Source organism: Mus caroli, chromosome X (assembly GCF_900094665.2).
Source record: "Mus caroli chromosome X, CAROLI_EIJ_v1.1, whole genome shotgun sequence".
In the NCBI taxonomy this organism is placed as follows: domain Eukaryota; kingdom Metazoa; phylum Chordata; class Mammalia; order Rodentia; family Muridae; genus Mus; species Mus caroli.
The window spans coordinates 44,600,973-44,626,778 of NC_034589.1; the positions used below are offsets into that span (position 1 = coordinate 44,600,973).

Genomic DNA, 25,806 nt, shown 5'->3' on the forward strand with positions numbered 1-25,806 from the left:
GGGAAGCCATGGAAGAGTACTGCCTTACTGGCTTGCTCTCCACAGTTTGCTCACTCTGCTTTCTTATACCAACCAGGACCACCTGCCCAGAGGTAGCAGCACCCACAGTGAACCGGGCCCTCCACCATCAGTCACTAAGCTCTGAACACTCAACACCTTCTTCAGCCCCAAATTCCAAACTGCTTTACATAAGGGTAGTGGCACAAGGTCCTTTAAAACCGTTCAAGGGCTTAAGGGTACATCTCAATGGTAAAAACTGGCTAAGTATCTGTAATGCCTTAGAGTTCCATTCCCAGGACTACAGGGAAAAAAAGTTGGCAATCTCACAGAAGGGAGAGAACCATTTGCACTTTAACATCTTGCTCAAAATCCTCCTGCAGGAAATGTAGGAGAGCAAAGCTTCCCTGTGGCAGTTAAGGTACAGATGGCTCAGTCTTCTACACACCAACACGAAGAACCCTTGTCCTTCGGTTCACCTCATAGACACTCATGAAGTCCCCTCTAAGGTGGCTCCAAGGAACAGTCTGAAAGATACCGGTCTAATCCAACTCTTTTAGTTTACAAGAGGTTCCTTTTATCACATAGTATATATCACAGTAGTATTTTCTACCCTGATAATCTTATAAACAAGGTCATGATCAAAACCTTGAATAGTGCACAGTATTTTTTATGAAATCTCTGAGCACACTTTATGATAAGGAAACAAGTGCTCTTAGGTACAGATGATTTCCTAGTCTACAACTAGTGAGCTCATAGGTAAGCATGGAGCCTATGGGGTGTGTGTCTGTGTGTCTGTGTGTGTGTGTGTGTGTGTGTGTGAGAGAGAGAGAGAGAGAGAGAGAGAGAGAGAGAGAGAGAGAGATTCTTGCAAGAAGAGAAAAAACTAAAAACAGATGGAGGCTAATTTGTTAAGGTCATTTTTAAAATTAAGATTTTAGAGTCAATGTACATCCTACTTAAGAATGGCTACCACGGAAACTACAGAAAATAAGAATGATATATAAAGATGCTCCTCCTAGCACTGGTGAATAATTCTAAACAACACATGCCCGCGGACAACGTGTGGGAGGTGAGAGACCAAGAAAAGATTGTTATTGAGCGAATGGAACACTAATGACTTGTTTTTGCACTGTTCTTCAACCTTTCTTTTGAAACCAAACCAGCCAAAATGTCCAAACACAGAGTACGTGCAGAGAACTTACCACGGAGACTTTGCTAACTACATCCCTTGCAACTGCTAAGCCTTGAGCGAAGGTCCTGGCTGCAACAAACGCGCGGGTAACCTGGAGCTTCAGTTTCCGAGGGACATCTCCAAAAGGCTTCAGCTGCTCCGTATATTTGCTCACACATTCCAAGTACTCATCTGTAAAATGGTACTGGGAGTTCACCAGGCGGAACATGCGCTCCAGAAGGCGAGCCCAGAAGTCATTTAACATTTCTTCCAGGTTCACGTTTCCCGCCACATAGTAACGCTTCAACTCAACGAAGAGATCTTTAAATAGCTCTGAATTTTGCATGTATAAGTGGCCATATGTCTTCACGAACATATCATTCAGGGATTTCTCTGCATTTTCAAGAAGTTCTTTGAAGAATTCTAAAAAGAAAATCCCCCAAAAAGGGAGAGAAAAAATGAGAAAGGCAGTTTTCTAGTAATTAAATAACTGAGTGAGATAAATTAGAAAAAAATGAAAAACAATTGTGAGATTAAACTGGAAAGCACATTTGCATATAAAGTGTACTTCTGAGCAATTTGCATCTCAAATCATTCGTCAATGAAAAGAAATCTCTATCACGAAGTTACACTTTCATAGATGGCTACCTCCAAGGGAAGGGGTAAGAAAATTTGACATCAGCAGCTTCTCAGGAATCAGTACAACATTCTGAAATCCTGAAATAAGCAATGGCAGGCTGGACATAGTGATACCTGTCTCTACTGCCAACACTGGAGAGGCAGGGGGATCAGGAGATCAAGGATACACAATAGATTCGAGGCTAGACACAAGACTGTGGGAAACAAACCAATAAACAAACAAACAAGCCAGAAAACAGCAGCAGCAGCTAAAGACAAACAAAACCTAGACAGAAATGAACACAGTATGTCTAAAAGATGAGGTTTCCCCAAACATTTTATTGTAAGACTCTAAACCTTGCTAATGCTGAGACCCTTTAATACAGTTCCTCATGCTGTGGTGACCCCCAACCATAACATTATTTTCGTTTCTACTTCATAACTAATTTTACTTTTAATTAAAGTTTAAATATCCATGGGTTTTGATGGTCTTAAGCAACCCCCATGAAAGGGTTGGTTAACACCCTAAGGAGTCTCTACCATTGCTCTAAACCAAAGAAAACCATGTCTCCTGATTATGACCTAAGATTAGGACAGGTGTTTCAAAGACTTCTTTTATCTCATTTCTTCTTTACTTATTTACATGATATGCCTGGAAAATGTCTGGGGGCACAAAACCTAATCAAACGGCCCTAGAATCAAGCTCAAGTTGCTGAAAATAATTTCTTGAATGTTTTCTCTGTAACATTAGTGTACCTTAGTGGTATCCACCTTGACTTTGGGATACTAAAGGATTCATACTGTGACATTATAATGTTCTTTTGAAGATTGCAAAGACAAATTTATAACAGATGACATCACAGCTCTGGTGTATTTATAAAATGACATAGAAAAATAAGTGAAAAATACAAATGACAATGTCTGGATATTTCAGATTCATACCTTAGCCACCATACACAGTCATAGCCCAAGTGCTAAAGGCTTTAAGTTTTAAGTGAAAACCGTAACTTAATTTTCTCTTGAAGCTTAATGAGATAAGAGATGCAGAAGTCCCAAGCTAGCTAGCATTTACAAACACAGGTGTGACCAGGAGATCCTGTAATAAGCAAGATGGAAGATGAGAACTGACACCCCAGGTCATTCTATGACATTGACTCCATACTTTGTGTCATGTGTGCTTGTACTCATATGTGTGCTTGCGCAGGCAAATGTGCATTCACCCGAAGATTATTTTTTTTAAGAGTGAAAAGCTAACATTAATCTTTTTTTTTTTTTTTTGGTTTTTTGAGACAGGAACTCACTCTGTGGACTAGGCTGGCCTCGAACTCAGAAATCCACCTGTCTCTGCCTCCCAAGTGCTGGGATTAAAGGTGTGCACCACCACGCCCGGCACATTAATCATTCTTAAAGAATTTCTTGCCTGGTATAAAAATAAATACCCCCATGATATTAAGTTTAAAAGCATGAAATATAATGAATACCAGAGAAAACTATGAGAACTTGATCGAATGAGAAATTGTGTCTAAGTGAACATGGATCAGAGGGAAGGTGGTGCCATTTCAAAATGCAATAGCACTACAAAAGTGTTCTCTTCCCACGCTGGGAGGACAAACCAGAGGCTGACAGTTAATTCCAAATAGATTTCAAAACCCTTGGACTAATAAGTACAGCCTTTTGGAAGAAGAAAGACATGTGTGGGTTTCCGTACATGCCAAGAGAGCCCTAACTCATCAATACTTGCTCCTTTGAGGTTTAGGGATAAGGTCCAGTATTCTGTCGAGTTTCAGATTTTTAGACTTTTACTTCTTGGGCTATTTCTTCTCTCTTGTTCCTAGTTGTGGATTTTCCCCTTTCCTTTCTACTACTTCTGGTCCTTTGTTTCCAATGTTTTCTTCAGAGCCCTTCTGCACAGGAGCCAAATAAAGACGCACTTGCTTCCTCGCTGGCCTTTTTACCAATGTTTTCTCCCTTAGAGTGAGAGCAGAGTATATGAAGAACTACGAGACAGGTACTAGGGTTCTCCAGAGAAACAGAACCGAGAAAGGGGAGGCTAATTATAAAGGGAATTATTGGACTGGCTCCCACAACCTCAGAGACTTCGAAGTCCTGAGAAGGTTATCAACACACCGGAGGGCCAGGGAGACCAGTAGGTAGATCCTATGACTATGAAGCCCAAAGGGCTGGAAGCCTCCTGAAGAGCTACTGGTGCCAAGGGAAACCTGATATGCATAAGCACCAGAAGAGCAGAGGAAAACCCACCACCTTCAAAAGGCCCATCAGCATGAGCTGGGTTCTCCATTTGTGTGTCATTATTCCATCCGGGCCAGCAGCCTATTAGATGGTGCTGCCTGCACCAAGGCCAGGGCTTTTGCTATTCAGATCACTGGCCCACATGCCAATCTTCTCTGGAAAACACCTCCACAGACACATCTAATAGGATGCGTTATCTCACCTCTGAGGACATTTTAACACGCCATCATAGGAACATGTGAGAAGAACGCTGTGAGGAGTCTGTGTGGGGAGGCCTGATAAGTTCTCCAAGGGTACACCAAACAGGGCTGGAGAGATGGCTCAGCGGTTAAGAGCACTGACTGCTCTTCCAGAGGTCCTGAGTTCAAATCCCAGCAACCACATGGTAGCTCACAACCATCTGTAATGAGATCTGATGCCCTCTTCTGGTGTGTCTGAAGACAGTGACAGTATACTCACATATACACAATGAATAAATCTTAAAAAAACAAGTCTTGGCCCCACACAGACTCACTGAGCCAAAAACTCTAGGTGTTGATCTAGCCATATGTGACTCTGTGTGCTGTCAATTTTTTAATTAATGAAAAATGTCTCTATTTCACTGCTCACTAGCATTTGAGCGGGTGGGGGCCAGTGCTGCTTTAATGGCAAAAAAGATGTTTTCTTTCCAATGAACTGCCTCTGAAAAATATTACCTTCCTAGAAAGGATGTTGTGTGATGTCTTGGGCGTAAGTTTTCTTATATGGGGGTTCTTTCAAGTACATGTTAACATAGATGACTAGTATGTGCTGCATTTTCCCATAATTCCTAGTTGGGGTTGGGGAGTTTGAGGGTACTAAGGAATTGCAAATGACATCTGGTCTGGGTCCTTTACAGTGCCTTTTTACCAGCATCCTTGGTAAATGGTGCTTGTTGAATCAGGGGCATGAAATGTGGAAGTGGATTGTGTTTGGACATGCCCAGTATGCTACACTTGCGTATTGCAAAAGGGAAGACTGGTCACTGTGAACAGTATAAAAACCTTATGCCAACCAAGAGCTCTTAATACTTCCTGATCTAAAAGAAATTCCAACAGCAACAGCAGGCCCTTCCTTACATTATATTTTATCATATTATTCATAGCATTAGTATACACCAGAAGAAACTGGGTGTGAAGCATTGTTTGGCTTCTGCTTCATATTTGTTTAATAAGTAAATCTGAATGTTCAGTTGCATTTTTAATCAAAAGCACCTACAGTCAGGATTTTACAGGGTAGGAGACATACAGTGGGTTCCATTGAGGTCAGTTTAATTTAAAACTTAGAAAAGAGTCAAGACTGATCCATTAGGCTTCAGAGTACTATAAGCCAAGGATATCATATGGAGAAAGTTCATCATCCTATTTTTTGTTTTTGTTTTTGTTTTGTTCCAGAGGCAGAGTCTCACTATGTAGATCAGGCTGGCCTCAAAGTCACACAGACCTGCTTGCCTCTCTTCTCTCCCAGGTGCTGAGATTAAAGGCATGCTCAGTGAATCCATCCATTCTCGTCAGGAGCTGACCATGGATGCAGCTGCCCTTAATACAGCTACACAGAACATAAGAAAAATGACTTAATGAAAAGGAAATGGATTTGATGGTGAAATATGCCTTTGTCCAGCATTACCACATGGACTTTACATTGCATCTCATGACTCAAGATTTTCTTGTGAGCCGTAAGAGCCGTAAGCCTTGGTTGCACATGTAAGTATGTGTATATTTATGGCAACATGTGTTCTAGGAAATTAGTGTGGTGCCACATATACACTAAATTCTAATGTGTCTCATTACCCAGAAAATTTATCTTCTTGCCTTCACACATTAAAAGACTCTTTTATGTGGCCATTTAAGTTGCAGATATAAAGAAGTTCTGAATGGGTATGTGGTTAATAAATGCTTGAGAAATTCTATAAAAACTAATACAACAAGTTAAAACCTCACAGCTTAATCTCTCCAAATGGCTATGCAATTTGACAGGTATGTACTGAGTGCCTATTATAGGCTCAAGTCAAAACACACAGCTTTACCGTGTACCTTAAGCTTTCTTCTGTACAATCAGACTACAACAAAACGTTCTAGAGAGACATTTCCCCTATCCAATTTACCTTTCCTATACAGCCACTTTCCACTTTGGCTTTATGAGTGCACGAGAGACTGTCAAGCATCTATACAATTCTTAATCCTTCATTTCTTACAGTGAGTTCTTCAATATTTATCTATTTCACCTTTGAGTCAAACAGACAAATAATTCATGAGACCCAAATTCATTTCTCCTTACATTCATTTCAGTAATGGGACTATTCTGCCTGGTTTTTGGTTTTGGCTTAAAAGAATGGCAGACATCATGTAAATTCTAAAATTAGACACGATATCAACCAAATCATAATTTTCATGCATAATTCTATTCTATCTCCACTGCTCCCTACTACTCTTCCTATGACATTTCCTTCCAGAATAAGGACACATTACACAGTCAAGTAAGTACAGGGCCACGGCCATCCTTTGTAGCAACTTGTAAGTGCTGCAGTTCTCATCTCTACCTGTGCCCCACCCATCCTCAGCATTATTCTTGTTCCTCAGAGTCAAGGTCAGATCCTAACTGCTAAAGAAGACCTGCCTAGGCCAAGATGCATAGCAGTCATGCTCCATAATCATTAATGAAACCAATTATAATACAAGAGTTGGCGAAGGGAACCAGCCAAGAGTAGTGTAAGCCAGAGTTCCCACTGGTCAGAGGCTGAGTTAATTGGAAGTTAGAGCTCCTATACAGCAACTGCTTGTACTTGTGTAAAAATACTGCTCAGACAGAGTCTGTTTTAATTCAGTGAAACTACTGGTCTGGAAGAGAAGTCAGAAGAAGAGGCAGTACCTGAGCATTTGTGAGCAAGGTTATTTCTGTAATTTTCCATTTGGAAGCTTACCCATACAAACAGCTCTTACTCCTTGAGCTCACAACTAGCCGCACCTGAAGGGTGGAAATCAGCACTCTACGGTGCTATGAACGTAAAGCAATGTGACTGGTGGGGGAAAGCATGAAAACTCCTTTTTAGACTACATGTCAAAGTTGGGAAGAAAAGAAAAAGAAAAAAATGAAAAAGAAAAGCCTATGTCTTTGATGGCATCTACAAAACAGGCGATTCTCTCTCACCTCACGTGGCTAATGCTGGTACAAAGTTATGCTCAGTATACACAGACACCACTAATAATGCAGGGAGTGATGCGATTGTCACTCCTAGAATTTCTTTATGTCAACATTTTCAAACATCTTTTTAAAGACTGGTTTATGTCTTGTCTAGCGGTGTCGAACATAATCCATCTGGGGGAAAATAAATGAAGGTAAGGCTGCTGGAGGTCTGCTAAGAAGACCTAAAGCCTTATAAAACCTGGAGCTGTTTATCCAACGGGAAATGCTTAATGGGTCTACCTTGCAATGTTGTGAAATGGCCCAGACATCCATGAGACTAGAAGCAAGTCCTGGGTGAAAACTAAGGAAGGGAATCCCAGCAACTACACAAAGAGAGAGTTGACACTGCCTGTACGCTAGAATGTTGCCAGCACTGCACACTCCAAACACTTAATCAGGACTTCTTATCCCTCTTGTCCCATGCATTTTATATGCATACTACTATATTTACTATGGGCCTAGTGGGCATAAGAATTGAGCTTGGGGCCTGTAAACACTTCTTGACTCTAAAATTCAATTATTCATAGTGTTAAAAGGATTTATTTAACATGGGAAAAAACTTGAGTGAAAAGCCAAGCCTTTCCTATAAACATATTCTATGTAAATATCCTGCTTTTTATAAAAGAACATCACGTACTTCTGGAATTTCTATCGCCAGCCACTTGCCTTGCATCAAATAAACATTCAAAATTCTTGAATAGGGTCAAGGGAGCTCTGCTTGTGCTATTAAATAGCGTTAGTTACTTCTATATAAACAATCAAGTGGGTATTGATGAATGAACGAGAATGTATTCCAGAAAGAGCCCATGGCCTTGAGAGACTGGAAGCCTTTTCTATTTAATCCATTTGTTTGGTGCTGTAACTCAGCGCCTTGCGTTTACATTATGAGGAAGCTGTCTTTACACATAAGGATTAATTTCTCCTTCACTAGAAATGCTGCATCTCACAGCCTTAGTGTGGCTTGCCAACACTACGTTATCACAGCACCAAAATTCTTGAGAAGCCTTCATAAGTGCTACAACTCATCCTTTCCTGGTAGGCAAACTGAAGGAAGCAGTATGATGGTTTGTATATTCTTGGGCCAGGGAGTGGCACCATTTGGAGGTGTGGCCTTGTTGGAATAGGTTCGACCTGGTTGGAGGACGTGTGTCACAGTGGGTGTGGGCATAAGATCCTCACCCTAGTTGCCTGGAAGTCAGTCTTCCACTAGCAGCCTTTGGATGAAGATGTAGAACTCTCAGCTCTGCCTGTGCCATGCTTGCCTGGATACTGCCATGCTCCCACCTTGACGATAATGGACTGAACCTCTGAACCTGTAAGCCAGCCCCAATTAAATGTTATTTTTATAAGACTTGCCTTGGTCATGATGTCTGTCCACAGCAGTAAAACCCTAACTAAGACAAGCAGTCTATCCCATCTTTCACTGCAAGCAAGTATGTAATGAAGAGCAGCTAAGATGGGCATCTATGAATGGAGAGAGAAGGAGAAACAGAAAGCATTTTCCTGACAATGTGAACTGCTGGCTTTGTGGCTATCTCCTCCTATAATCTGGTAGCCTGAAAGTGTGTAGCAGACACTTTCCTCTGCTGTGCCATGTCACTCCCGGAGAGTATGTGAGAGAGCCTGGGAGTACTAAAAGGTCACATACCCAACTCATGTTTAGCAGGAGATAGTAAATTAATAGGCTACTCCTAAGTTGGCAGGACAACTGCCAGCCGTAGTCCTCATTTGGGGCTGGTATCATACCAAAGAGTGCTAGGGGATCCTGCCAAAGGGTCAGTCTTTTCTTTCAAAGGTTAATTTTATTAATGACTTCTCCTAGGGAGAAAATAAAGAGTATTTATTCTCTTATGGATCTTGATTTTTTTTTTGTGGCCAGTGATTTAGACTGGGTAGTATGTACTTAGTACTTCTGCTGGTATTGTTCAGTTTACAGAGCTAGCCACTTGGGATATAGCACTCCCATATTTCTTTGTACCCTGAAGCCCCACAGAGAAGGCTTTGGGCATACATAAGTAAGTTAGGAAGCTAGAGTAACCACAGCAAGCATTCTAATGTACAATCTGTGTCCAGCATTCAACAGGTTGTCATATGGCTTCACAAACCCATACATATACCTAAGTGTGTATATACACACATACATTCATGATCTCATGTCAAGAAAAACAGGGCACCAAGTCATTTAGTGATTCTACTTTCATGCATGTATGTGTGCTTTGTGTTGATACACCAAAAAGGATGATGTAGCTACAGTGGTGATGGTGCAATGTTAATGATCAAAGATGATTTTTCAATGTCTCTCAAATTTCTGTTCCCTCAAAAATTTCAATGACATTCTCATATATATGAATGAGTACACTGTCACTGTCTTCAGACACACCAGAAGATGGCATCAGATTCCATTACAGATGGTTGTAAGCCACCATGTGGTTGCTGGGAATTAAACTCAAGACCTCTGGAAGAGCAGTCAGTTTTCTTTACTGCTGAGCCATCTCTCCAACACCAGCATTCAATTTTTTTTTTTAGATTTACATAACATTTCTACAAATTCATGAAGTAAGAGTGATATTTTGATTCACAAATGCATTAGGTAATGATCAATTTGGGGGATTAATATACCTGTCACCTTAAACTTTTGTCAATTCTTTTGGCAAGTGTATTTAAATTCTTCACTTCTATTTTGAGATATCCAATACATTCCTGGTGTCTATGGTACATCTATTTGGCAACAGCACACCAGAGCTTACTCCTCTACTCAACATCTAACCCATGGCCAACCTTCTCCCACTTCTCTTCCCTTCTACTCCTCCCCCCTCTATGAATCTACTCACAAATTCTGTGAGTTTTAAAAGGCTCATGTAGTACTTCCACATTGTCACAAATGTTAGGATTTCCTTCTTATGGCTGACTCATATTCTGTATGTGTACATCAAATTGTCTTCTTCCACTAATTAATCAGTTGACAGACAAGTTGAATCTACACTCTGGCCACTGTTAACAGTATGGGCAGTGTGACTTTAAGAGATTGCTTTCATTTCTGTTGGTTCTCCCTTCAGCAGCAGAACTGCTAGACCACATGATAGATCTACTCTATTGCTCTTTGCTGTGCCACTCTTACAATGCCTACAACAGTGGACTGGGGTCCCTTCCCCCTCACAGTATTTTATGATCAGAAAAGCAGTATTCCTTCCTGTATTCAAAAGGGGTTTTAGTTTCTTTTACTCAGTTTCATCAGTGGAGGCTTCAATGCATTTTTTTTTTTTTGCTTCTTCCCAAATTGTCTACAGTGAACAGTGACAACAAAGAAAAACATCATTTTAAAAAGACCAACGGGGGTCTATTTTTTCCACTAGGAAAAGCGCTTCTTTTGCAGAACAGAATGTTTTTCACTGTAGCAATTTGAAAATTATGCTAGGTATGGAGAAGGCCCCAATTACCTGTAACTCCACAACTGAAAGCAAGCTCCAGCCACTTGCTGAGTTTCTTTTGTCTTTTCTCCCATGAAAATAGATAGTATCACATGATAGAGAGACTAGGACCCCCACATTTCTGTCATGTAATATTATATAGTTAACACTTCCTATGTCATTAAAGGTTCTTCAGAGGCATTGTTTTTAAGGTAAACATTTAATTTTTTGAAGTATTTCTTTTGTGAGATTATAGTATAATTATATCATTTGCCCCTTTTTTTTCCTCCCTCCAAGCCCCCCCATACCCTCCCTTGTTATCTTTCATATTCATGGACTCTTTTTTTCATTAATTGCTGTTACATGCATTTAATTTGTATATATGGATACATATATATTCCTAAATATAACCTGCTCAGTCTGTATGTTACTTATATGTGTGTTTTCAGGGTTAATCATTTGGTATTAGATAATCAATTGGTGTGCTCTTTCTTGAGGAAGACTATTTCTCCCACATGTAACATTTTGGCTAATTTCCAATATTTTAGTATTCTAATTAATACTGTGATGTGCATCCTATTAATATCTTACACTAATCTTTATGAGCTTCTTCCTTTCCTTAGAATACATAGCTAGCAGTCAATTACTAAGTCAAAGGATATGAATATATTTAAGACTTCTAACACTGCCGCTACATCAATCACCTGAAAGGTGTGCCCATGAATTACACTGTATATTTGAGTCATGTTTAATTCTAAGTTCTCATTGCTCCATTAATTCTCCCAAGAGGGAATATGATGAAGATGGGCTGGACCAATGAACAAGAATGGCCTAAAGCATGACTAGTCTGGGAATTCTCTCAATTAAACAACTGGATCCTGTAATAGCTCAAATAAGCTTTTTCTTTACCTGGACAGGCAGACACGTAAGAGACAGCTGGGATGAATGACAACATTTCAAATCCCCAGGCTCAGTACACAACAAATAGTGAAGTAAAAAGCTTATACTTGTCTCCAACCAGATCAGTAACTTCTTCCTGATGCTATGTCTTCAAGAGAAGTCGAAGCTAAGTGCAGAGCCTCACCTAGCATTGTTGTGGATTCTGCAGGAACTGGACATACGCTTTCAATCCAATGAGATAACTAAAACCACAGCAAATGCCTCCATCTCCGAGAACAATTCAAAAGGCAGGGGAAAAAGTTGACTAATACCAAAATGTACTCATTCACATCAAGTATCACACATACATTGAAAAAGTGTTAGGGGGTGGGGTCTGGAGAGATGGCATAGCGGTTAAGAGCACTGACTGCTCTTCCAGAGGTCCTGAGTTCAAATCCCAACAACCACATGGTGGCTCACAACCATCCATAATGAGATCTAATGCCTGCCCCCCTGGCGTGCAGGTGTGCATGCAGATAGAGCACTTACATACGTTAAATAAATAGATGAATAAATATTTTTTAAAAAAAGTTAGGGCATAGATGGATAAGCAGTTAAGAGCACTTGTAACTCTTGCAGAGGATCAGGGTTCAGTTCCCAGCACCCACGTGGTGGCTCACACATTCCAGGAGATCTGATGATTCTTCTTACCTCCATGGATATCAGACATGTACTTGATGCAGATCATTTGCATGCACACACTCATACAAACACATAAAATAAAAATTAACAGCTGGGCGTGGTGGCACACACCTTTAACTCCAGCACTCGGGAGGCAGAGGCAGGCAGATCTCTAAGTTCGAGGCCAGCCTGGTCTACAGAGTGAGTTCCAGGACAGCCAGGGCTATACAGAGAAACCCTGTCTCGAAAAAAACCAAAATTCAAAAAATAAAAAATAAAATAAAAATTAACAAGTAAATCCGTTTAAAGTGTTTAGCAAAACTACACAGGTCCGTGTCACGTGGATGGAAAAGAAAATGAGAAAAATAGCAGTGCATTCCAAAGAAATCAAAGGCAGTTAGTGTGATCTAGGACAATGCATTTTTAAATAGGCCAGATGGCTTCATGTCTTTCTTTGTACTTTGTGGCTACTCTGCCTGTCAATTGTTGCCCAACACACTGTAATGAGGTTTCAAACAGCAATACTCGTTTTAAAGTCTTAAGGATTGAAATCTGAAGTGAAGATTAAAAACCAATCTAGGGGATCGAGAAATGGCTCAGCTATTAAGCATACACACTGCTCTTGCAGAGGATCCTAGTTCAATTGCCAGCATTCACACGAAGTGTCTCCCAGCAGCCTATAATTCTACCTCCAGGGCATCTGAAGCTCTCATCTGGCCTCCTTGGGTACCTGCACCCCTACACATATACTCACACAAAAACACATACATATACAAATAATTAAAAATAAGCCGGGCAGTGGTGGCGCATGCCTTTAATCCCTGCACTTGGGAGGCAGAGGCAGGTGGATTTGTGAGTTCAAGGCCAGCCTTATCTACACAGTGAGTTCCAGGATAGCCAGAGAAACCCTGTCTCGAAAAACCAAAATAATAATGATAATAATATCTTTAAAAACTCAAGCAGTGGTCACGGACTCCTTTAATCACAGGTGGTCTCTGTGACTTCAAGACCACCCTGATCTATATAGTGAGAACCTTTCTCCAAAAACAAAAGCAAACAAAATTAACCATCTGTGTTTGTGTTACTATAATATTCAAAATGTATTTCTATAATATTCAAAATATGAGTCAGGAGTTTTTTCCAAACCTAAAACAAGGTCTTTATTAATTATGGGTAAGCAACAAACTCTTCACCCTAATAACAAATTCATGAAGTTAAAATATAGTTAAGATCAGGGCTAGGAAAATTCTAGAAAATTTCAACTTCGCTAATGGCCATGAAGCTCACCTAAATGTATCTGTCACTGAAGGTGAATAGACAGCTCGCTTTCATTGAGGTCATTACTTTCAGAGGCCTATGACTTCAAATGCCTTCAGCCCCGAGTCTCCACACTGGTTTTTCTTATTGGCTTAATGAAATAATGACTGGTATGAATGAACTACAGTGATTAAAACACAGCTTTAGCTAAGTCTGGAGTGTTTCGTGTCATGCCTGTGCGAGATAAGCACAATGAGAGTGGGGGGCCTCTCTAGTTTACACAGTGCAGGCCGAGAGATGGGATGGACAATTATGTCTTTTATGTGCATTTTAAGCTAATTTAGAAATTTTCTACTATTATTCAAGTTAACAAGCTGTGGGCTCACGGGAGAGTTTTCAAAGAAAGACCTGGGGAAAGTAGTTGAGGGTTAAGAAAAAGAGGGTACCATACAGATGGCTAATTAACATCTTATAGGACCTTTCACTAAAGCAGCTGGTCTAGTCCCATATTTAAAAGATTCACAGAATTTTTAGAATTTGAAAGGGTTTTGAGGGAGCATCTTGCTCAACCCCCTCATTTTATGGATGGGAAAACTGAGACCCAGTTAATTGCCCCAGGTCACAAAGGGTCCTGATGCAGAATTCAGGCTGACAATTCGTTGTGTTCTGCCTCCCAATCAACGTAGCTTAATTTCCTCCTAAAATGACAAGTTAAGAATTTTCCCAATAGATGAGTATCAGGTGACATCTTTAGATCCTTAAGATTTAATGTGCAAAATTATCTAGCAAATAGTTTAATTCAGGGAGTTGTTTAACAGTTGTGTTTCTTTGTGGTTATTATATTATTTTATTATGTAATCCAGAAACGTATTTAACACAGCAGCTTTGATCACCTTAATAACCCATGTTTCTTTTAAAAACAATGAGTCTCACAAAACGGCCTACCTCTGGGGATAGGTCTTTATGTTGTAGTCCCCAAACATGGATTATTATGCTCCAGTTCTATTTCCATTCCCCTTGCCAAGTAATTCTCCCAATACCCACTTCACTGGCTGATTAGCATATTCATGAGACAACTGCTTCAGCTAATTAGCAGTTTTATTACCAAAAAATTCCCACGACTGGCCAAGAGGGGGAGCAGCTACCCCTGTCACTCTAACACTCTAGCTCGAGGACCATTTTAAGATAAAGAGTTGACAAAAAAGCCTGTAGGACAGAAAACTACAGAAGCCAGTCCTCACACCCAGAGGCACATCCTGAAAGCATAAGCGGCCCAGTGACACAGGCTCAGTAGTTTTGAGCTGAGTCTGATCCCCCAAACCTACAGTATAAACAGACAACTGACTCCTGAAAGTTGATTCCTGACATCAAACACCCTGTGCAATGAACACACCATGTGAACACACACAAAAGAATACTTATTATCGTTATTATTAATAAAAGTTTAATATTTTAAAATAAAGCCGGGCATGGGGAGGGTATAGGGGACTTTTGGGATAGCATTTGAAATGTAAATGAAGAAAACATCTAATAAAAAATTGAAAATAAATAAATAAATAAATAAATAAAGCCAAGAAACTGGTTGAAAGTACTACATGGAGGTATTGCCAAGTGAGGTGTTTTCTTGTATTTACCTAGCTCTGAAAACATACAGGCACTGCTTTGAATGTACAAATCCACTTATAAACATTGTATTTACTTGAGACACACAAAACAACAACAGAAAATGGAAAGTATGGAAGCAAAATAAAGAAAAAATAAAGAAAAACCACCAAACAAACAAAACCCAACCAGCCTCCCCCCAAATCCTTAGAGACAAAGAAATGGGCAAAAGGATTTGTTCTTCACATTTGCTAAGTCCATTATTGCCAGTGCAGGTACTACAGCACTCATTTGCAATGGGGTCAGAATGAACAAAACCTGAGGCAACTGAGGCCATTTCTAACCTCGGGCACACTCATACATTTTGAGAACACAGAAAGTTGCCAGGGCGCAAAATCATCTCTGTGAGTCTGAATTTTAGGCTTGGACACAGCCAGATGTTCTTTGGAAGTTAATGGACCTATTGCTGTGCTTTGTTTGGTTTTGTTTGGTTGGTTTTGCTATTTGCCTTCCATCATTTTGCTATTTCCTCACTATATATCTCCAGGTGGGTGTTGTGAGTAACTTTGCCATCCTTCTTTGTTCCCCAGCCGCCATCTTGTTTCTTTGTCCAGTTGCTGCTTCTCCATTTACATCAAAGACAGAAGGTTTGTCTTCTTTTTAAATCACAGTTTGAACAATTCTTTGATCCCACCTTTGGACTTCTGAGAATTGAAATAACCCTGACGTGCTTTACTCAACATCCTGGATCTTTTAAAAATATATCCATCAGCCAAACAACTGATGCATCACCCACTAAAGGATTGCTAAGTACCAGACAGCTGATGTTTTATTACAGAAAATTGTATCAGAAAACTTAAAATGTGTACAGTATTCCAGCTCTGTTCTGATCTCCAGACCAAACAGATTTCAGCGGCTTACAACAAATTTTAATTGGTACTCATTAACTTTATTGTCTTTGCCACATTTTAAATTAGAGCCAGAAGACATACGCATGAGCTTTTATAATCATTTTTGAGTATGCTTTGGAACTGATAAAGGTACCATTTTAATGTATTTATTAAATGAGAACAATTGTTTCTATATTTAAAAAAAAACAAGCATATGTTAACACTTACTGGTAATAGCTCTCTATATAGCTTCTTTAAAAGAAAGCTTGCACATTGTGATCATGCTACGTAGTATACTGCTACAAAACCATGGGGAGGGAGGGGGAAAACAGCTAAACTAGCAGACCTATAGGCAGTAACATTGGGCTCTACTCCAGAGAAAGATATTTGTACCAAGTCTATACCCAGAGTTGGGTATGTGTTATATTCTACAACTTTCTCTTTGAGCAGCCCACACCTATGCTCTTAGATGAGTCTTCCTTTCTGCTGAGCACCTTTCTCTTTCTCTCCACCCTCAAGCTGAAGCCTATATGAAATGCTTTATCTTAACCCTCAGATGTCCTCCCTCTAAAAACAAAAAGAGAAACGAGGTAACTAACTTAGAGAAGATGGGCTTGTGGCTTGGAAACAAGATGAACTTCATCATGCTGTCAACAAGAGCCAGATTACAGTTTCCTTTCTAATATGGGTATGAAAGTCCCATGTGGTTATTTTAAAGCACTCACCTCTCAAATATGCCAGAGTCAAGAGACATACACTGTTTCTGGGCATGGTAGTACACACCTATTCCTCATTTTCTCATAGCCCAATGGCTTCCAACAGACCAGTGGACCTAGTGCTAGGTGTATAGCACTGGGGTAGCTAAAACAAAATCACAAATCACAGGTCTCCCTCTCAAAAATAAAAAAATTAGATGAACTCAGAATGGACAGGAATGAGAGTATGAATGAATCATTGTTTTCAATAATAAAAGTAACAGTGACCTAGACACAGGTGGGATCTAGCATTGTACCTGCCAATGATATCTCTCTTCTCAATGATTAGCACAAAGTATTTAACAGAAAGAGCTACACATGCCAGGGTCAGGTTAATCAAGAGGATATAAACATACATATATTTATTCTCACTCATCCAGGTAAAGGAGACAGAACTAAGACCACAAAGACTAGAGGTGTAGGTCAGTAGTTGAGGCCATGTGTAGCCTGTGCGATGTCCTGGGTTCCTTTCCCAGTCTCAGCATGCAAAAATAAGACCAAGTACATATTGCACACCGTGTACTTGAAACAATGAGTAGAATCAGTTGCATACACAATAATATCCAGGCAGTATTTGAGTTCAACTACATTACAAATTAAATGTGTTATAGTTCTTGCCTGGACAGCTTGCGAATACTTACTAAACTGGTTACAAAAAATAAAAGTTTCAAATCATAACTCTCAAAATAAATGCCTGAAATATAACCTGTTCTACAGCTGGGGAGTGTCTTATCAGCTATATCAAATCTAATTTAGTCTAACTTCTCACCATGGTAACAGCCCTTTGCAGGGAAACTCAAAGACATTTCACTTCTAGAAAATTTGCTGTGTACTACTTCACCACGCAGAATGTCAAGAAAAGCCTGCTTCAAAGGTACTATGTAATTAGAATGGCCTTTAAAACAGGCACAAAGCAAATTGCTCTGATTAAAATCAAGTCTACTTCACAACGATCATGAGTGAGTAACATCACAGAAAGGAATCCTGGGGTGTTTGAGACCACATAGTATATAGTTCTGCATCTGTTATCTGTAGTGTGGACTCAGGTAGGGCTTGAAGTGCCTCTCATCTGCTGACTTCCTCTCTATTAAATGAAGTATACATGTGAGAGGGTTTAGAGTTTGGCTGTAGTTTTCCAGGGAAAGACTACACCAGACCTCAGCTAATAATGATCCTGGAGAGGGAAACAGGCTTAGTGAAGACCACAGACTCATAGCCATTTCCAGGTTACGGGCTGCACAGATGCTCAAGAGCTGAGCATCTTGGTTAGTTAGATTCTAAGAATTCTAGTTGACAATCCATTTTGAAATTTAAAATCAAGTCCAGCATCTGTAGAATCTCTCTATTGGGTGAGAGACTTAAAGAGTTTTGAGGTGCCTGCTTTTTATTAGGAAGTCTTTACTTGCGTCAAGAACACTATGGAGCATTCACCCAAAGAAAGAAAAGGAAAAGCATTTAAATTAACCCCATCTATTTTTAACTCTCTTTGTCTGTATTTCCATAATGCCTAGGATACAGATGCCCATGTAAAACTGCTTAGCTAACTTGCCCCTAGAAGCCTACTTTAACCACAGCACCACATCTGGTAAGAAAACTGAAGTTCTCAGAGAACAGAAGATAACTGAGAACTGATCATACAAAAACATAACTGTCAGCTCTTCCATGTAACTTAGATCACATACCATCAAACTTCTTGTAACGGGATGCAAAAATGGCTTGCAAATGGTTGCACTGTTCGCTGACCACAGTTTTGAAATCATCTTTACTTTGCAGGCTGTACTTCTCTTCCATCTCTTGAGAACAGCATGTATAATCCTGGGGACAGATCTTCAAATGGTCACCTGGAAGGTAAAAAGACAATCTATGTCACCAATATCCATCAGGTTCAAGAGGGAAGAGCTTGATTTCCGATGCATATTCTATTTCATTTAAGCCACTTGAAGCTCAAGCGTTGCATAAGGTTACATGGCACAAGGGAAAGATCTCATGGGTTGATGGTTTTATTTTGTTTTATTTTTTTAACTAAAACTTTATTGTTAAAATAAGCTTACAAATAAATAAACTACACACAAAATTAACCAAACCTAACCTCTATACAACCTAATGAACTTATATATTTAAAATTGGCATTAAAATGGAAGTTGTGATGCATTGTATTAAAATGTTCACTTTCAGTATCAAATATATTTATTATACTTATAAACTAAATTAAAATAAAATAACTAATAAAGTCACCTCCCCCCAAAAATCCAGAAGAGCTTTGTAATCTGGAAGATGCCTTAACCACAGGAAAGTTGGTATGAGGCAAGAAGAATAGCATCATTTGGTAGCAACACAAACCTCTTTAATGAATTCCTCAGGATTCTTTGTGATACACCATGTATGGAAGTCATGCAAACAAGATATGTCTTTAAGGATGGGAGTTTATATTTCAAGACGAAGAGAGGAATTTATAATATTTGTGATAACAATCATAAATTAAGTAAATATTTAAGTCTCTGTTGTAGTGTAAGAAAGTAACGTATAAATTTATACACATGAGCTCTACTGAGGGAAAGCAATGAGTTTTAAAATTCAAATTTGAAATGAAAGTAGTTTATGTTTAAGGGGTTGTCAGCACAGAGGCAAACTATTCATACTGGAAAATCAGAATCTATGCTAATTCTTGAAGAAGTGATCACAGGCCATTCTCTATGTCCAAGATTTCTTTGTATTGCCACTTTCTAGGCAGGCTATTGGACTCTAACCACCTACTGTGTGTGTTGTCACATATTCCTCAGATTCTCAAAGTCCAATTGTTTCCAATAAATGTGGTCTTTATATAGTGATATAACCCAGAGTTAAGAAAAGTGTCAGATGACTCATTCCCTAGCAGCCTAGCCTATAAAGTATCAATGTTCTTAGAACTACACTCTGTCCATAATTTAGAGCTAAGGGTTTGGATAGGTTCTTCTATGCCTTCTCCTTTGTTTTCCTTAGCCACCAAATGAAAACTATGCTTTGAAGAAACCAAAGCTTCATCCCTCACAATGACCAAACAGGTACAGCGAAGCTCAAATTTAAGCTACATCAGGTACTATGACTTGAGTCATTTCAATATTTACAGATTTGTTAAAACTGTAGAAACCCTCACTATGACTTGTTCCAATGCTCTGCTATTGCTGTCCACTTCCATAAAACAAAGAAGGATCTGAAAAGAATCAAGATCTCAGGAATGTGGGTCTGAGCCTGAAGTGCCCCAACTACTGGAGGTGGTGAGGATAACAGGGGGAGAGTTCATCTCAAAATGAAATCTCAGGAATGTGTCCCCTGAAGACATGGGAACTTCACAATGGTGTGTTGAAGAAGCTAAGGGCCACGGAATGACAAATGTATCTTTCTCTTGCTTGACTTTGTGTACTTTGATGAAACAAGTCTTTTCCTAACACAGACACAAAAGGAGTGTTGGGGTTGGGCAGGGGATATGAATATAAAAGAGTATTGGCAGATCAGCTAATTAACATTAGACTATTAATGCATAGATACAAATAATTACATACTTAGGATGGATACACACACACATACATAGACTGAGATAGATACAGAAATGGAGAAAGAGAGAAATAGAGCTATTCCTGGTCATTATCTGCAATTAAAAGTTATAGAGACTGTTACTACTTAAAGGACAATCTTCAAATCTCCATCTAGAAACTATTGTTTCTTTAGTGATTTCTAAAAGCCTTGGATAATAGATAATTTTACTAAGAGTGGAAAAGCGATTTAAAGATTGTGAAGCAGAGTTTAGAGCTGAGGTTGTAGAATATCTCAGATCTCATTAGTAAAAGAAAAGCAATGGCTATGGTTGTGAAGATTCAGTTTAATGCAACCCCTTCCTTAAAACCAAAACAACCCCCCCATTAAAGGTTGCTGGTATCAGAACACATAATTAACAGAGATAGCCTGCTGTCCGCTGCTCTTAAGCTTGAAAGTTCCTCTAATAGTCTAAACACATAAAACAGTATAAAGACCCACAAGTATGTAGTACTATACTTTTATCATTCCAGTACTCAGAAGGCAGAGGCAGACAGATCTCTGCTCAAAGCCAGCCTGGTCTATTCTCAAGCCCTTCCAAATATTCCATTGGGCATGTATAAAATTTTCAAGGCAAAAATAAATTATCAAGAGTAACTAGTAAGCTAACTAGTAAGCTAACTAGTAAGAAAGGCTTGCACCTTGTGTAAAGAAGAACAACAAGGTAGAATCATGGACGTGTTCATTGCCAATGTCATCTTCCTCTGAGAGATCTCATTCTTAGAATACTAACTGTTTTCTGCACAACACTCTGTCTCCATTTATAAAAAGCACTCCTTGAAAATTTAAGTTAATATTTTGGCCAAAAGCTCTAAGAAATGTATAATCTAAAGCATACTTGTAAATTAAACCCTAAGACATACTGAGGCTACTGAGGATTAAGGGACGGAGCAGTTAATGCTGCTGAGAACAAGGTGGAAAAGGGCCACAGTATTGCGCATTTGAATTATAGATGCGTTCCAATAAGAATCTTGGAGAACTCACTAGAGCAACAAGGCTCTTTTAAAAAGAAGTTTTACCCTTATTTATTTACTGTCTTGGGCCGTGTGTGTGTGTGTGTGTGTGTGTGTGTGTGTGTGTGTGTGTTTGTGTGTCTTGGTATTATCTTTAGTCACTGAGCCATCTTTCAGATGCTTATGTGTCTTATAAAACTTAGTACTTTTAAACGTTTTTCAATGTATCTTAAGTGGTTTGTCTGCATATGGGCCTGTGTACCATGTGCCAGGTGCCTGCAGAAGGCCCCTCCAAAAGCATTAGATAGCCTAGAACTGAAGTTACAGAGATTTGTGAGCCTCTGTGTGGGTATTTGGAATTGAACCATGGCTCCTCTAGAACAGCATCATCCTTGGTGCCATAATGAGCTAGACAGCAGCTTGGACTGTGTGAGATCCATTTCAACATCCCTTTCCCAATGTAGCAACAAAATAGATATCTGCATTTCCTTTATGAATAACTCTCTTCATAACTCTGAAGCAATCAGTTTCTTTGAGAATGGCCAAATGCAAACTCATTGCCTGACACAAGTTTGTCCTTCTCATTATGCCCCCCACTCTATTCTTTCCCCTTATCAGGCATTGTTTGATCTCCTCAACTTGAGTATTTCATGGTCAGGGATGTGGCTCACTGGTAGAATGTTTACCTAGCATGTGTAAGGCTCTGGGATCAATCCCCATCACCAAAGAGATGAAAACATAAAACAAAACAAAACAAAACAAAACAAAACAAAAAAGAAAAAAACTCTAATTATACTTTAATCAGCAAAATGCCTTATCTGGAAGGCAGAGCACATATGAATGGTTTTTCTGCTCACATGTTGCTGTGTTCAGTGAGAAATACCTTTTCTTCCTCAAGACCTCCCTTTAAAACCTCATCATCTTATTATACATTTCTCATTTAAAAAAGATATTATAACTCCTTTAGGCTACAAGAGCACAGCCACAAATGAGCTGATTTGGGAGTCAGTGGGAGACAGCACTAGATGCAAGCAATGTATACTAGGGTCTCATGTAATTCTCATTACACCTTGCATAAAGAATCATCACTAGGGATGGAAAGATGGCTGAGTGGTTAAGAGCACTGACTGTTCTTGCAGAGGGCCAAGGTTCAGTTCCCAGCACCCACATGGTGGCTCACACCTACCTCTAACTCCAGTTCCAAGATATCTAACACCTTCTTCTGACCTCTGTGGGTACTGGTATGCATGTGGCACACATTCATATGTGCAGGAAATAAATCTAATATTATTTTTTTAAAAGAATCATTACTGGATACATATTCCCAAAACTCAGCGTTGTTCATTACCACCACCACCAAAAACAAAAAACAACAACAACAAAAAAGATGGACAGGCTTCTGGATTCAAGTCGTTTCCAGACAAATAGGAGCTAGGATCTCCAACTGTCATTTGTCCCACATGCTACCATTTCCCCAACTCGATCTCCTCCTTCCACAATCCCGCACACACATCCATATGTACATACATTGCTTTAATATGTTCTATCTGCTTTTCACCCTGCCTTCACTCTGCCTATTGTTCTTTTTACCACACCCCACTCATTTAGCTGCATGTATTACAGAAAGCTGATTTTTTTTTTCTTTGTAGTACTTGTTCAGAGTTCCTTGTTCTCATTTAAAAAGCAGGTGAGCTGAATACTTTCTTGATTTTCTAAGGAAGCAACTAAATGAAGTTGCTCTTCGTGCATGGCCCTTGATTCCTTTTTTTTTTTTTTCCCTATTGTGGCCCAGCCCTGTCCTAGGAGGCTTGAATTGAAATTCAATGAACCATGCTTTTAAGGCTGAACTCTACAGCATTAAAAACAAAAAATCACTCGAAAGAGCCAAACTTTTTTAATCATACCAGCTCTATGTAATTTCTCTTTGGTCTTAATATAAATGCCTTAGTTTTTAAAGCCAAAGACAATCATAAGAAATTACTATGAAATTTTGATGAGTGTTTATTGGTTCTTTTTTTAAGGCAGTTGAAATCAGTGTTTTAAAAAGAAGGCATTAAATATTAGCAATCTCTTCAGTCCTGTAACAGAGTAACAGCAACTTGAAGTGAACAGTCTGTAGAAGCAGGTTCTTCCTCTTGATTATCTGTTGTCTACTCCTCTTACCAAAGACTGACTCTGATGCACTAACGGGTGCGTAGAATGTTCAGTTATTCTCAGATGCTCCCAACTCAGCTTCCCATGGAACATGCTGTAAATAGCAGTTGAGTTCTTTACTTAGTTTTTTTGTACACTGGTATTTTGACTGCATGTATGTCAGATCCCCTGGAACAGAAGTTGCAGACAGCTGTGAGCTGTTATATGGGTGCTGGGAATTGAACCAGGGTCCTCTGAAAGAGCAGTCATTGCTCTTAACCAATGAGCCATCTCTCTAGCCCCAGAATTTGGGTTCTTAAATGGAGAAGAAACCCTTGGCTCATACCATGTGATTGGGAAAGCACACATTCTCTATTCATAGGCAAAGTGCCTGTTCAAACACACTTGGAAAAGGAGGTACAAACTGAATGCTAAGGGTAAGAAATGTATTGAGGAGAACAAATGGGATAGATTTTAAGTGTAAATGTTAAGAGGCAATGAGTTTGCACCAGTTTCTCAAAGAAACACTGTTTCCCATGAGATATAAAGTTCTTTAGAAATATGTGTGTGTGTGTGTGTGTGTGTGTGTGTGTGTGTTTTATTGCTGATCCAGGTGTTAAAGGGGGTCTTATACAGCCGAAGGTGGCCTCTAACTGTGTCACCAAGGATTATCTTGAACTTCTGATCCTAGTGTTTCTGTCAGCCAACAATCAGCCAACAATCTAGATATAGTCACATTTCTGACAACTTGTACTAGGTGACAAAGGAGTTATTTTGACACAAAGTAGAAATGTGGAGGAAAAACCATACCCAATAGTTGAGTAATGCGTATATATGACCATGAAGATAGCAATCAAGTACAATCATTTAAGAGGCACCAGAAGTGCCGGGCATGATGGTGCACACCTTTAATCCCAGCACTTGGGAGGCAGAGGCAAGTGAATTTCTGAGTTTGAGGACAGCCTGGTCTACAGAGTGAGTTCCAGGACAGCCAGGGCTACACAGAGAAACCCTGTCTCGAAAAACCAAAAAGAGGCACCAGAAGCAAAGTCAAGATACAGAATCGGTTATATGGATAAGACAATATGGCATACACACACTATGGCATTTCTCTTCAGCCACAAAGAACAAAATGTGATTTGCAGAGAAATGAACAAACATGAAGATCATCATGTTAAGGGAACTAAGCCAGAGCCAATTCCTTACATAATCTAGATGTTTTAAGGATATCTAGGTTTTGCAATGAGGACTATTAGGGACAAAGGGATTAATGAGAAGGGAGTTACTTAAACATAGTGGGGATAGATCCAAGCAAAGCACAAGGGCATCATGATGGAACTCAGATTTTTTTAATAGGGTTTTAAGCTTTTTGATTTTTTTTTTTTAAGGAATAAAGTGAAGTCTTGGACTGGATGCGTACCCAGTATAGAACACCCATGAGCTAAGAACCCCATCTATGGCAGGAAGAAAAAAAAAGAGGGAGGAAGACATAAAACAGAAACACCAAAACCTTGAGTTCTAAAGAAACATGATACAACATAATATAATGTCCAAGGTGAAACTGACACTGGGAAAAATCTAAGAAAAGTCACAAATTGTTGTGTCGCTATTCAAAGCAGCACCACTAGTAATAACCTAATTATTATCAACAGAGGAAGGGGTCAACAAAATACAGTCTATCTGTATAATAGAATATTATCCAATCATAAGGACAAGTAAAATTCAGACATATGTTACCACCTGACTGAGACTCACACACTGCCAAGTAAAAGGAGCCTGTCAGAGAGTCCATGCAAGATTCCATTTGTAAGAAATGTTTAACACCAGCAAATCTAGACATAGAGAATATATTAGCAGTTATTTAAGAAGGGTTCTGGGGGTGAGGAGAAAGGAGGATCTATGATTAAAGAGTGGGTAGTTTCCTTCTAGAGTGATTACAGTTGATCTTGGTGAAGGAGGTACAATAGCCAGCATATTAAGAGGCACTGGCCACTACAAATGTGTGAAGGAAATGTAGGTCTGAGTCAAGAGGAATGCATCAGTACTAACTCATGAGTTGGAACAAATGTACTACACTGAGGACAGGTATTAATAAGAAGACATGTGGGAATTGGATATCTAAAAATCACTCTATTATCTGCTAAAATGAAAAGTTAAATTTGAGAAGAGTAAACCTTGGCTTTAAAAGAATAAACCATCAATGATAAATACATATGGCAGGCAGAGGGCCGGGGCCACCATGATTATGACTTTCAACATGCTTTTTAAAAAGACCAGCCGGGCGTGGTGGCGCACGCCTTTAATCCCAGCACTCGGGAGGCAGAGGCAGGCGGATTTCTGAGTTCGAGGCCAGCCTGGTCTACAAAGTGAGTTCCAGGACAGCCAGGGCTATACAGAGAAACCCTGTCTCGAAAAAACCAAAAAAATAAAAAAATAAAA

General features: G+C 39.4%; 1 protein-coding gene across 2 annotated transcripts in view; it reads right to left on the reverse strand.

Annotated features, from left to right (window-relative positions):
• Positions 1-25,806, reverse strand: part of Gpc4 (glypican 4) — a 112,844-nt gene that overhangs the window by 20,737 nt on the left and 66,301 nt on the right. For both annotated transcript variants that reach the window (XM_029473193.1, XM_021153828.2), the window contains exons 2-3: positions 18,394-18,552; positions 1,203-1,594 (exon numbers count right to left, since the gene is read on the reverse strand). In XM_029473193.1, coding sequence (XP_029329053.1) covers positions 1,203-1,594; positions 18,394-18,552 — 551 coding nt within the window. The remainder of the gene's footprint in view (positions 1-1,202; positions 1,595-18,393; positions 18,553-25,806) is intronic.